The 13,107-nt window shown below is 39.1% G+C and overlaps 2 protein-coding genes across 3 annotated transcripts in view; one reads left to right on the forward strand and one right to left on the reverse strand.

Moving 5' to 3' along the window:
* The window catches only part of DSC1 (desmocollin 1), a 357,596-nt gene that overhangs the window by 323,904 nt on the left and 20,585 nt on the right, over window positions 1-13,107 (reverse strand). The gene's annotated exons all lie outside the window — the stretch shown is intronic.
* The window catches only part of DSG3 (desmoglein 3), a 33,235-nt gene that overhangs the window by 16,450 nt on the left and 3,678 nt on the right, over window positions 1-13,107 (forward strand). Inside the window, exons 9-14 of the mRNA XM_045458570.1 lie at window positions 2,930-3,201; window positions 3,810-3,949; window positions 5,370-5,594; window positions 7,451-7,708; window positions 11,319-11,458; window positions 11,981-12,044. Coding sequence (XP_045314526.1) covers window positions 2,930-3,201; window positions 3,810-3,949; window positions 5,370-5,594; window positions 7,451-7,708; window positions 11,319-11,458; window positions 11,981-12,044 — 1,099 coding nt within the window. The remainder of the gene's footprint in view (window positions 1-2,929; window positions 3,202-3,809; window positions 3,950-5,369; window positions 5,595-7,450; window positions 7,709-11,318; window positions 11,459-11,980; window positions 12,045-13,107) is intronic.

Below are 13,107 nucleotides of genomic sequence, written 5' to 3' on the forward strand. Positions count from 1 at the left end.
AGTGCAGAGCCGACATGGGGCTTGAACTCACAAACCATGAGATTATGACCTGAGCCGAAACCAAGAGTCAGAAGCTTAACCAACTGAGTCACCCAGGTGCCTCAGGACAGCTTTTTTTAAACATGTTGATTTCTTTCTTTCCAAGCTATCATAGTTTCTATAGTAAGCACACACTAATATACATATATTCATAGGTGTGCCTGCTTTAAGCACCAGAATGTAAAACACATTTATTGACTTAATCCATTTACTCTCTACAATTAAAGTTAGGAAAAGATAAGAATACATGGTATTGTGGCTTGTGAATTTATCAATTTGTGTTAAGTGGATTAGTTATAGTCATAAGAGGGGAAAAATAACTTTTTGGAAAATGGGACTGTATAATTAAATCTGCAAGATAAAAAATAATAATTGAGTAAACCTTCCATTTAACATGCTTAGCTATAACACACACTCCCCCTGCCCCACACACAGAATCCAATCTGGAATAACATAAGGGTAAGGGTATTTCTGCCTGGACACCATATAGACTAGAAAAAATAACCACTATTTGAAGACCTTCCTTGGCACAGGACACCGGACTATCTGGGACCTTCCTTCTTTCTTTATTTCCTTGAGTCCAGTAGAGTGTCAGACCCATAATATGCCCTTAACAAGGGCATAACATTGCGGGAATGCATGATTTCTGGAAGCTGTGGAAGCAGCTCCTATTACTCTGCTTTTCAGAGAGAGGGCTGAGGCCATCCTCACTTGCAAGGGTGTATTATAAACCCCCAGCAATCCCTTAAATGAGGTATTCTCTCTCCTGTATCAGCGTCGTCTTATTTCCACACTAGAAACCTGGGCCATATCTTTCCTCACAACAAACAGCCCGTCCTCCAATTCTGCCCTGGAAATTGTCCTAAAGTCTGGCCCTGGTCTTCCTTCTGCTGGCCTGTGTTCTACCTGGCCTTGCCTCCTTACCCCTAGATGTCTATAATCCCTCCTGATTGATGTCCTTTATTCCTCCTTCATCCTCCTCCTGCCACTGGTCTACTAACATGCTTTTCTTAAAACCAATTTGGATCATTCTGTTCTTTAAAATTGTTCCTTGTTCTCCATTGGCTGTGAAAGTGGTCCTCGATTCTTTTTTTTTTTTTAAGTTTCTTTATTTATTTTGAGAGAGAGAGCGAGCGAACATGCTGTGCATGAGTGAGAGAGGTGCAGAGAGAGACAGGGAGAGAGAGAATCCCAACCAGGCTCCGCATTCAGTGCAGAGCCCAATGTGGGGCTTACTCCCACAACTGTGAGATCATGACCTATACTGAAATCAAGAGTCAGTCGCTTAACCAACTGAGCCACCCAGGTGCCCCAACCCTCAACTCTTATTGCTCACTTGAATCACCTGCAACTCTTCTTCAGCCATGGCAATGTAGGAACTATGGGTTCCGTTAGTCTGTGGAGAAGCCCAGGCAAAGGAGGGTCTTAAACACTCCTCAGAGAACTCTAATCGCAGCCAGGATTGATGACCAGCTGCTGGCCTTCAAGATGACCTTCAGCCTCCTCAGAGTTATATATAAGGCCTCTCACCACCTGCAGCCAGCTCCCTGTCACTTTCTGTAACTTTGGGCATTTGAAAACGCTTCACCTCTGCCTGAAAAAATCCTCCTCATCCTTCAGCACTCAGCTCCCTTGAAACATCTCAGGAGGGGCGCCTGGGTGGCGCAGTCGGTTGAGCGTCCGACTTCAGCCAGGTCATGATCTTGCGGTCCGTGAGTTCGAGCCCCGCGTCAGGCTCTGGGCTGATGGCTCAGAGCCTGGAGCCTGTTTCCGATTCTGTGTCTCCCTCTCTCTCTGCCCCTCCCCCGTTCATGCTCTGTCTCTCTCTGTCCCAAGAAAAATAAATAAACATTGAAAAAAAATTAAAAAAAAAAAATAAAGAAACATCTCAGGATTCCTAACTGTCCCAAGTAGAAGTATTCACTCACTTTTGCGCATAGATTCTATAATTTCTCTTGTTATTTTCCCCTTGTATTATAATTACCTGTTTATACATTCTCCTCCACTCCCTTGGGGAATGCTTGAGCTCACAAAACTACTCATTACAGACTTAAAACTCAAATCCAGAACTCTGCCCTTAATTATTTTCAGTAATATACAAATGTATCCCCAATGAACATTTCCTTATCTCATCACACTCAAAAAAATGTATTAGTGAATGGAAGAAGCCTTCCTGGGATTCCTCAGTCCTTGATTTGGGCCACATCAATAAGACGGTCAAACAAATAGTTATCATGCAAGACCATCTGAAAATGGTTCTACAAAGAGTTGGTGGGCCACCCACCCACTGATTTTCAGATGTATATTAGCCAACCAAGTTTATTATGATGGTCCGCCTTTGCCACCTAGAAATTTTTAAATCAGGAAAGAGGCTATTGCACACGAATCCAATAACTATTCTCTGAATGGCTATAACTGCCATTTTTAGGAATGCATTTGGGGACAAAATTTGTGAAGTCCTCACAACAATCTGATGAGGTAAGATTTCGGGGTTTTTTCAGAAGTGACAATTTGAGAATCAGAGAAATTAAATATTCTGCTATGAGTCACACAGCTATTAGGCCACAGAACCAGGATTCAAACCATGCTACTCTAGCAAATTTGGGATTCTTTCCATCGCACCACAGAGCCTAAAGGAGCTATAATGATGTTTTAGTAGTCTACAAAGAGGTACCCTGTTTTGTAAGTATCGGTTAAGAAGCTGAAGTCTTATAAGTTAAAAATTTTAATGATTTCTCTATCTCAACATTACAATGATTTCTGAAATTGTCTTGCTATGGAGAAATAAAAACAGCCACTCATAGCATGTAACATAAAGTTCTCTTTTCCTCTTCTGGTTTTGCCAGATTGTATTTCTGTGATACATCTTCCCTTCTATTTTTTACTCCAGGCTCTAGATTATGAGCAACTACAAAATGTGCAACTTGGTATTGCTGTCAAAAACAAAGCTGAATTTCACCAATCAGTAATCTCTCAGTATCGAGTCCAGTCAACCCCAGTCATGATTAAAGTGGTGAATGTGAAAGAAGGAATTATGTTCCATCCCGCTTCCAAGACATTTACTGTGCAGAAAGGCATAAGTACTAAAAAATTGGTCAATTATGTCCTGGGAACATATCAAGCCATGGATGAAGACACCAGAAAAGCTGCCTCATACGTCAAGTAAGATTGTTTTTACATTATTCCTTGATGTCGTTTTAATTTACAAGCTACTACAAAATAACACCCCAACATTATATGCCAAGAATACAGAGATACCAAGTGCCAACTCAAACAACTGGATAACTCAAGAAGAGACATGTAGCCAAATCACGGAACATACTATGCTATGAGTAAAGATAACATGAGCGTAAGTTAAAGTGGAAACCAAGAGAATGTCTTAGCGTGTCGAGAGAAATCGGGAAAAAATTTCGCAGAAACTTTCAGTTGAGTCTTTAAAAAGAGTAGAAGTTCACCAGAAGACCTTGGTACACCTACAAAACATACATGACCCAATATAAGAACACCATGCAGAGTATTTAGTGTAAGAGCAAGGACACAATTATTTTATTGCACAGTGTAGAAAACTGAAAAACCAGGCTAATACTTAAGGATTATGAAATACTGTTTGTCCATGCTAATATGCTGATTTTCTGCTGCCATTTCTAAAAGTATCTTTCAATGTCTTAAATTAAATATAAATATATTAAATATAAAATGAGTCATTTTCATTAAATAGGTAAACATTCCATACTTGAAAGAAAACTATTATCTTTTCTATCATAAAACAGGTACATCATGGGACGTAATGATGGTGGTTTGCTATTCATTGATCCAAAAACTGCTCAAATCAAATTTGTCAAAAACATCGATCGGGATTCTACTTTCATAGTTAACAAGACAATCACAGCTGAGGTTCTGGCCATAGATGGTAAGAATAATATTTCAAAATGGGGCATCTGGCTCCATAGAGCATGTGATTCTTGACCTTGGGATTGTGAGTTCGAACCCCACGTTGGGTGTCGAGATTACTTAAAAAATAAAAATTAAAAAATCATATTTCAATCACTTTTAGAGAAATGTTACTCCAATTGGCATTTCTTTATGAATAGATGATTATGATTACTTAACATATTAGCTCACCACTAAATACAGTTAATTATCTTCGGGGCCTTGGGTCTCAAATCTGAGGCAGTTGAATCCAAAAAACTGAGCATTCCACTTTCTCAATGGAGTTTGTAGTACCAGTGAATTCTGTGTTCAGTCCCTCTGGTTTGCTGTGTTGAGGCAGAATCTTTAGGCCTCCAGGAATTTCTGGTTTTTAGAGGATGGATAAAGACTGATACATAATGCCTGTCAGGAAAGCTCAGCTTGAATGTGAGATGCCTTTTTGAGTTACTTATAAAGGAAGCTACTGACAGAGACCTCATGTGACTATATCACTGAACAATAAAATCTTCTGGGATGTCTTAAAAATAGTATTCATTGAGTGTTTGTGTTCCATCAAGTATAAAGAAATTGATGCCCAGGCAATAAGCAAACACAGGAAAATAAAACAGGAATAAACACCAAAAATCATATCACCTGGAAAAACAGCAAAAAGCTACACAGGAAACAACAGAAATTATTCATATAATCCCACCACTGGGAAATTTGAGATTGTCAACATTGAAAGTTTTTTCTTCAATTAACTTCTATATCTTGGATGATAAAAATAAATCATTGTTTATTTCAAATACTTTGGCTCAAGGTTTAGAAGCAAAAATCTTTCACCTAGTGCCAGATCCATGCACTGGCATGGAGAAATTGAAGAAAACTATTGTTTTTATGTTGATTTTATTGGTAATCAGTGAATGCATCACCTCAGAGGTCTTGGTTTCAAGCATGTTAACTTAATAGCCAATGCTACCAATTACAGTCACCAGCTAAGTTGACAAATTTAAATTTGCTTTTTACAAGATGTGGAAATTAAATGACATCTTTTTACTTGTAAGAATAACAAACATAATTTCTCATGAGAAGACATACTAAGGTGGCTGCATGCAAGAGATATTTGAAAGGTTTTCTCGGGGCACCTGGGTCACTCGGTTAAGCATCCGACTTTGGCTCAGGTCATGATCTCACGGTTCATGAGTTTAAGTCTCGCATCAGGTTCTGTGCTGATGGCTCAGAGCCTGAACCCTGCTTTCGGATTCTGTGTCTCCCTCTCTCTCTCTGCCCTTCCCCACTTGCACTCTGTCTGTCTGTCTCTCTCTCTTCAAAAATAAATAAACATTAAAAAAAAGTAAAAGATTTTCTTGGGTACATCTTACTCTGTATATTTCTTTAACTCTAAAATGTTATTCTTACAGAAAACACAGGTAAAACTTCTACAGGCACTGTATATGTTGAAGTACCCAGTTTTAATGAAAACTGTCCAACAATCGTCCTTGAAAAGACAACAATTTGTAGTTCACGGCCTTCTGTGGTTGTCTCAGCTAGAGCACTAGACAATAAATATACTGGCCCCTACACATTTTCCCTGGAGGAGCAGCCTCTAAAATTGCCAGTTGTATGGAGTATCACAACACTCAATGGTGAGTAATAGGAAACTTGCTTCCATAAATGAAAGTTGCTGCTGCTTTCTATTTCCAGATGGATAAAAGAGCTCATTTGGGAGCAAGTCTTTTCCAAGAATAATTGAAAAAATTATTTGCAATGAAGATGTGGTCCTAGTCTCATGAATTTCTTCTCTCTTCAGAAGAGAAAAGGAATGATACGATACAATGTTAGCGCCATTTATCATTTTCTGTTTTTCGGGAGCAGTCTGTTTTACATTTTCATGCTTTTAATGTTTTATTTCTACCTCCACAGCACACCATAAAAAGAAGAGAGTCGGGCATCTATTTTATTGCAGAGCTGTTTAAATTTCTAAATATATAAACTTTTCCTAACAGGGCAGATTGTGAACAGACATGAAGCACTAAATGAGTTGCCTGTTGAAGGCCCATTGGAGGTGCTACTTAGTCTGTCACTGGTCAGGAATTTTGAGAGCATGATGGACTGAAATTCCCATTAGCCCATTAGCCAGTGAGAAAGAGTTAATCCATCCTTCCGTTTCTCCTAACTTTTATCATGCTAAACTTACATTACCTATATTTTCTAGCAGTCTCGTAGAAATAGCCATTGGACTTAATAAGTATCTTCTCATGTTTCCCCAGCTCTTTTCTGAACCAGTCTTGCCCCCTTCCATGAATGTGCTCTCTCGCGCCCTAGCCATAAGTATCAGCAATTGGGATCTTGTTCTCCACAGCCTTCTTTCCGAGGGCCTTACTGATCTTGGTAGGAGTCTCGAGCTCCAAATTACGCGTGTAGCATTTGGGTCCAAACGGGTTTACTGGTACATGGCACGTGGCCAATAAAAAGGCCGCACACAGGGGCGCCTGGGTGGCGCAGTCGGTTAAGCGTCCGACTTCAGCCAGGTCACGATCTCGCGGTCCGTGAGTTCGAGCCCCGCATCAGGCTCTGGGCTGATGGCTCAGAGCCTGGAGCCTGTTTCCGATTCTGTGTCTCCCTCTCTCTCTGCCCCTCCCCCGTTCACGCTCTGTCTCTCTCTGTCCCAAAAAAAATAAATAAACGTTGAAAAAAAAAATTTTTTTTTAAATAAAAAAAAAAAAAAGGCCGCACACAAAACATCAGAGACAGAGGAGGGCCAGCACTAGGCACACCTGCTTGGGTGAGGCTGCACAAGGCAACTGCGTGGACTGGGTGGCTCGGGCACAGTACCAAAGGGCAGGGTAGGATCGAGAGTGATCCAGTTGACACAACTCTGCAGCTTGCAAGAGCTGCTGCTGGAGCCCACTTAGAAAGGGACAACACAGCAATGGAGAATGGAGGGTGATCAACATTCATGAGACAGACAGGCAACAGGCCGTCACTTCAGAGAATCCCATACAACAACCAGCATTTGGGCACAGGGGATGCAAACTATCAGGAACAGCTGGCGTAGTGGAAGCCAAAGCAGAAACTCAGTCTTGATAAGTCAGGCATAAAAACACAAACTCAGGGGGAAGGCATACGTTCCGAGGGCCACACACCAGAGTCCAGGGGGTTGGTGCAGACATACAGGAGAGTGGTTACGTCACAGGAGGGGGGGCTTCGTGTCAACACGATACCTGCCTCCCATCATCTTTCAAGGGAAATATCAGGGTAGGACTGGGTCTTCATGAGTGACAATAACAGAGGCAGAAAGAAGGACAAGGAGGAAGCGCAGCCTGCTTTACCCAACTGAACCCCTTCTCACTAATAACTGCTCAAATCTCACTTTACTATCAGTCTCACTATTTGTGGCCATGATGTTTAAGGCACCCCTGGGTCTGTTAGCAAAAATGGGCAGTTTGAAGGGCAAAAGACACCTTGTCCTGCTGTTGATTTGTATGATGTTTGTCTGCAGCTACTTCCGCCCTCCTTAATGCCCAGCAGCAGGTGTCTCCTGGAACGTACACCATCTCGCTCACAGTTACCGACAGTCAGGACAGACAGTGTGAGACACCAGAGAGCCTGACTCTACAAGTCTGTCAGTGTGACAACAGGGACACCTGTGGAAATTCTAATGGGCACAAAGACCCTGAACGCATAGGTGGAGGCTCATCATGGAGGCTGGGACCTGCAGCCATCGGCCTGATCTTCCTTGGTCTTCTGCTGTTGCTATGTGAGTATGCCAAAGTTAAATTCCGTTTTGGATGCGGAATCAGTCTCTGCGGAGGCATGCTGCACAGGATGCCACCTTTGCAACGTAGAGCCATTCCTTAACTGCGTTCTAGGCAAAGATAGAGGAAAGTGGCATTTTCAGGAAGAATCTGAGATATTTAAAGTTAGCATGTCATTTGCCAACAATCTATATTCATAATACAACAAAGCATGTCATACATGTTAGACATTTAGAAAACAGTGCAAGAGAATCAACAAGAAAAAATTAAAGCATGAACTTTCTACACACTGCCAGTAATGTTCATAATCAAACTAACGCCTTTATCCACAATGCACTACTTTCTAAAATGTCTTCTCCATATTAAAATCTCATGAGATTTTAAAACAGAAGGAGAACCCTGGCCAAATAAATCTAAGGAAAACCATAGAGAATATAGAGGTTTGAGCTCTATAATGAACATTAATACATCAGGGGCCCTGAAAAATTATTGCTTAATCCAGCACTTCCTGAAAATAGCTTACCACCCATATACACACCCTCTTAACGGCTTTTACTTAATAAGATTAAGTTTATTGAACACATGTGGGGAAACTACACATGTTTTGTTTTTCAATAAAAGCAAAATTTATTTTATTTAATGGACAGGTTTCTAAAAAGCTGCATTTAAATCAAAATCTTGTGAACCAAATAATATTTTGAATGTAATAGGTCTCTATGTAAAAGAACTTCATGGCAAACTCTTATATAAGAAAAACCTTTGAAAAATTCACAATCCCTTCCCAAATTTATTACAGAACCATAGGCTTTTAGAATAAAATGACTGTGCGTGATAATCAAGTCCACTCCAACCTCTTCGCTTAAACTTTTAAAAAATCTGTGAAATACTTTCAAACCACAAAGAAGTATAGAAAATTACATGATAGTCACGCACATAGCCATCATGCAGACTTAACAGATATTAATGTTTGCTGTATTTGTTCATATCTCTTCTTATTAAAAAAAATAGTAAGTTGTTATATTTACAACTGTGGTGTGACCTCCAGAGTCGTCCAACGCGCGTGGTATATTCTCCTTCCTCCTTCCTCAGAAGTGTTTCCTATTTTGCAATTATCACGCACCATGTCATTTAACAGCTGAAATTGACATACCTTTCAGTTTTTCAATATCATATTACTCGATTTCAAAACCAAATTTTCCGAGTGCATCTATGTGAGTCTTGACAAGCATCCAGCTGAAAAAGGGAACCTGATTCTGGTTTTCACGTAGTTCACAGATGTATGTGTGTCTCAGTCTATGGAAGAAACTATACCATGATAATAGCTATCGAAGAATTTACTACCAAGGGCTATTACTGGGGCTTCATAGAATAGGAGAATCATCAATTTGTGGCTCGAAAAATGAGTCAGGTATAAGTACAAAAAGAGGGGAAAGTGTTTCCAAAGGGCAACAGCACTGGGCAAAAGCCAGAAAATGCTTCTCCTGTTTTAGGACTCACATGTTGGGAGGCTAACAAATGGGGAAACTGTGGACAGTAAAGGAGCTGAACCTGGAGAATGCACTGGCACCAACTTGAAAGGGCTTACATATACCTGTTACGGTGTTTGTTCCTTAAGTTATGAGAAAAAAGAGCTGCTGAACGTGTCTGAATAAAAACCTAGCATGTCCATATTTGTGTTTTGGAAAGATAACACGGGCAGTGGTGTGTGCGCTAAATTAGAAATGAAATTACAGTTAGGAGGTTATTGTAATACTTGCAAGGAGATGATCGAAGCCAGATTCAGAGCTGTGATATGAGACTGGAAAAGAAAGGGTAAATGTGTGAGGCATTGTTATATTTACAATATAACAATTATATTTGTTATACGTGTAATGGAGATGTATACGTAATCTCCATTACGTGGAGAAGATTTGGAGACTGATGAATATGAAGAATGGATAAGAAACCCAGCTGAACCACTGAATTCAGTTGTCACTTAAATCACTCAATGAAACTGGAAATATTAGATGAGGCACAGATACATAGGGTGGCACTGATGAGCTTAATTTTGAAATGCTGACTTTAAGGGTGTGGATAAATCATAGAGGCAGGCCATTGTACATTTGGGATTGCGGCTCCAGATGGCAATCAGAGAAGATACACTGTGTTATATTCTCATGATCACATTTGCTTCCTGTGTTGCTACCATTTGAAAAAATGCCATGTTTTGATTTTTGCGCAGGACAGAACACACATTTTTCAGACCGTAGAAATGCACTCAACACTTTGGAAAACTTTTTCTGGATACATATATAAAAACCAGATATATGTTGCAGATACAGTGACAAGCAAGATCACTAAAAGATTATTCATGCCCACCTAAAAATGCTCAGCATACAGATGTACCTTCATCACCTTAAAAACTAATTTGTCAACTCACGGGACTCAATCCCGCACACTAACAAAGTCATGAAATTGAGAATGGCAATTTAAAAAAGCCTGTAGTAGTATCATTTACATGAACATTATATTAGACTTTAAGAAAATACATCAATTATGCCCAACCTATTTTATTTATATACTTGGCATTTTTTCATTTTGTATAGAGCTAATACACAGGACTGACCTAATTTGCATAACTGACGTAACCCATCCAAACGATACCAGCAAATCCTCATAGCACTCACTACCCTTTCTTATACTACTAACTTATTTGATCCTCATGATAAGCTATGATATAGATCAAATGCATTCTCCCATTCTCTGGATGAATCCATAGAAATGAGAAAAGATGATATAACGTATCTAGCTGGTGAGGGTTGGAGCCAAAATACAAACCCTGCAAGTCTGACTCCAGAGGCTGTGCTCTTAAACCCCTCACTAAACCACCTCTAAATGGACAGAATTCAAACATGAGGATTCAAGAAGACTTAACAGGCCAGACGTGAGGGTGGAGTCACTTACTACCTAGCTTTCCAGTGCTTCTTTTCAAGAAAGAGTACATTTTTCTCTTGGTCCATTAGCATGAGAATGATGTTAATCTTTATTGCTGAGATGTGACAGATATGCACAGAAAGAATGAAAATTACCCTGACTGGAAGGCCCCTCCAAGCTAGAGATTCTTAAATCACAATTAAGAATGCATTGGTATTAGCTCATCATTCTACTTGTGGAGGGAGTTTGCCGGTTAATTGCTGTTTACTAGGAGATCTGTAGAGTCCTGATTACAGGAACGTTACGCCACCCACCTGCCCAAAATCCTGACCAATCAGGTGTGTATTCACCTGACGTAATATACATAGCTCAGCATATACAAATAAATGTAATAAAAATATATATCTACTACAGAAAAGGATTGAGGAATTGAACAACCACTTTTACCATTCATCAAACAGTCCCTATTTTAAGAAAATACACATATCACAAGAATGATCTATCTCCTTCGGTTTCATAATTATATGAAATTTTAGGATGCTTACACTTTATTTTGTAGAAACTAATTTTTCTTTCTATTAGATGTTCCATGAGTACTGAAAATATTGTATTTTCTTTGGAACTTTTCAGACAACTGTCACGTCAAATTGTTTCCAAATGACTCAAATGTTGCAATATTTTGTTTTCCTTTATAACCAGTGGCCCCTCTTCTGCTGCTGATCTGTGACTGCGGGATGGGTTCTATGGGGGGTGTGGCAGGAGGATTTATCCCAGTTCCTGATGGTTCGGAAGGAACAATTCATCAGTGGGGAATCGAAGGAGCTCAACCTGAAGACAAGGTGAGGACCCAGTTTCTGAAACATTTCAGGGCACCTGTTTGGCTCAGTCGGTTGGTCCAACTATTGATTTTGGCTCAGGTCTTGATCTCATGGGATTGAGCCCTGCTTGGAATTTTCCCTCGCCTCTCTCTCTGCCCCTCCCCTGCTCACAAATGCACTCTTACTCTCTCTCTCTCAAAATAAATAAATAAACATCAAAAAAATATTAAAACATTTATTTCAATCACAGAGAGCAAACTCAGATTTATATTCAGATAGGAAAAACAGTAGCAGGGTATAAAAATAAGACACTCCTCGATCTTTAAAGACCTCTGTGAGTCAATGTTGAAATAAATGGAACCTTTTAGGATCATAGCTCTTCAGATGTTACATCATAAAAATGGTTAGTCCTGCAATAATTTGGGCTTCTTGTAAAGTCATCTTTTGCAAACAGCCCATTTCACCCATATTGCCATGAAATTTGGTTCATTTTTAAATATATTTATTTTTGGGACATTTAAATATACTTATTTTGGTTTGCAGGAAATCACAAATATTTGTGTGCCGCCTATAACTGCCAATGGAGCCGATTTCATGGAAAATTCTGGTAAGTGAACAACAAATGGATATTTTTAAGGCAATATTGGATTAAATAAGAAATACTGAAAAATAATAAGTGCTCTAAATCATTTTCTTAATAACTTGCACATATGTACACATGCTGGGGAGATGTTACCAGTGAACAATGGGTTTCAATGAAAAGATTTACTATTAGTATATCAGTCAATTCCATGACCTAGCTCAGGTTTCAGTAAGTTCGTTGAAGTTCATTGTCCAGTGATGCCACCATTTTTAATATCTGAAGATTTGTTATATATTTTCCAAACTTTGATAAACTGAAGTATAACTCTCAGTCAATTACTATTTTTTTTAATTAGGAAAGAGTTCACATGTAGAAAATGTAAAGGAAAATATAGCAAATACTGTGTACCTACCACTCAACTCTGACTATTCTTAACATTGGTAATATTTGCAGTTAAACCTCACATGTGCACATCTTCTATATTGATTGTTGCCCTTCTTCCTTCCCCAGAACTAACAATACCCTGATTTGAGTTCAAGTAACAGTTTCATATTCAAGCATAATGGGACAAGATCGTTTATGTTGTGACATAGGCGAAATTATTTATTTCTTTGGCTTACCAAATGACCATTTTATTCATATTATCTCAATGCCACAACTAAGGCATACACTGGAGGAACAAGAACTAATGCCTAATATTAAAATTTTTTCTTAATTCCACACATAGCAACAGATTGTTTTTAAATATCTAGCCTGCAAAGTCTGCATGAGATCACCCAAAATGTCTGCATTTATCAGCTACCCCAGATCCTCACCTGCTTCTCCCGTTTTATTTACATAGCAAAAACTATATTCAGAATTCTCCAGAAAAATATAATTTTCCATGAAAGTGTAATGTAAAGGTAATAGAATAATCATAACTCGTTAAATTTTCTTTAGGCTCCAAGACACTAAATTAGTGCCTGCTAATTTGCTTGATTATATTATGCATGTTCCCTCTTTAGTTTCCATACTACAGCAATATGACAGCTTAATTTCAATTTCTTTTTTTCCTGAAAACAAATAAGCATTGCCTTAGAAGCTTTCC

This window comes from Leopardus geoffroyi, chromosome D3, assembly GCF_018350155.1.
Source record: "Leopardus geoffroyi isolate Oge1 chromosome D3, O.geoffroyi_Oge1_pat1.0, whole genome shotgun sequence".
Taxonomy (NCBI): domain Eukaryota; kingdom Metazoa; phylum Chordata; class Mammalia; order Carnivora; family Felidae; genus Leopardus; species Leopardus geoffroyi.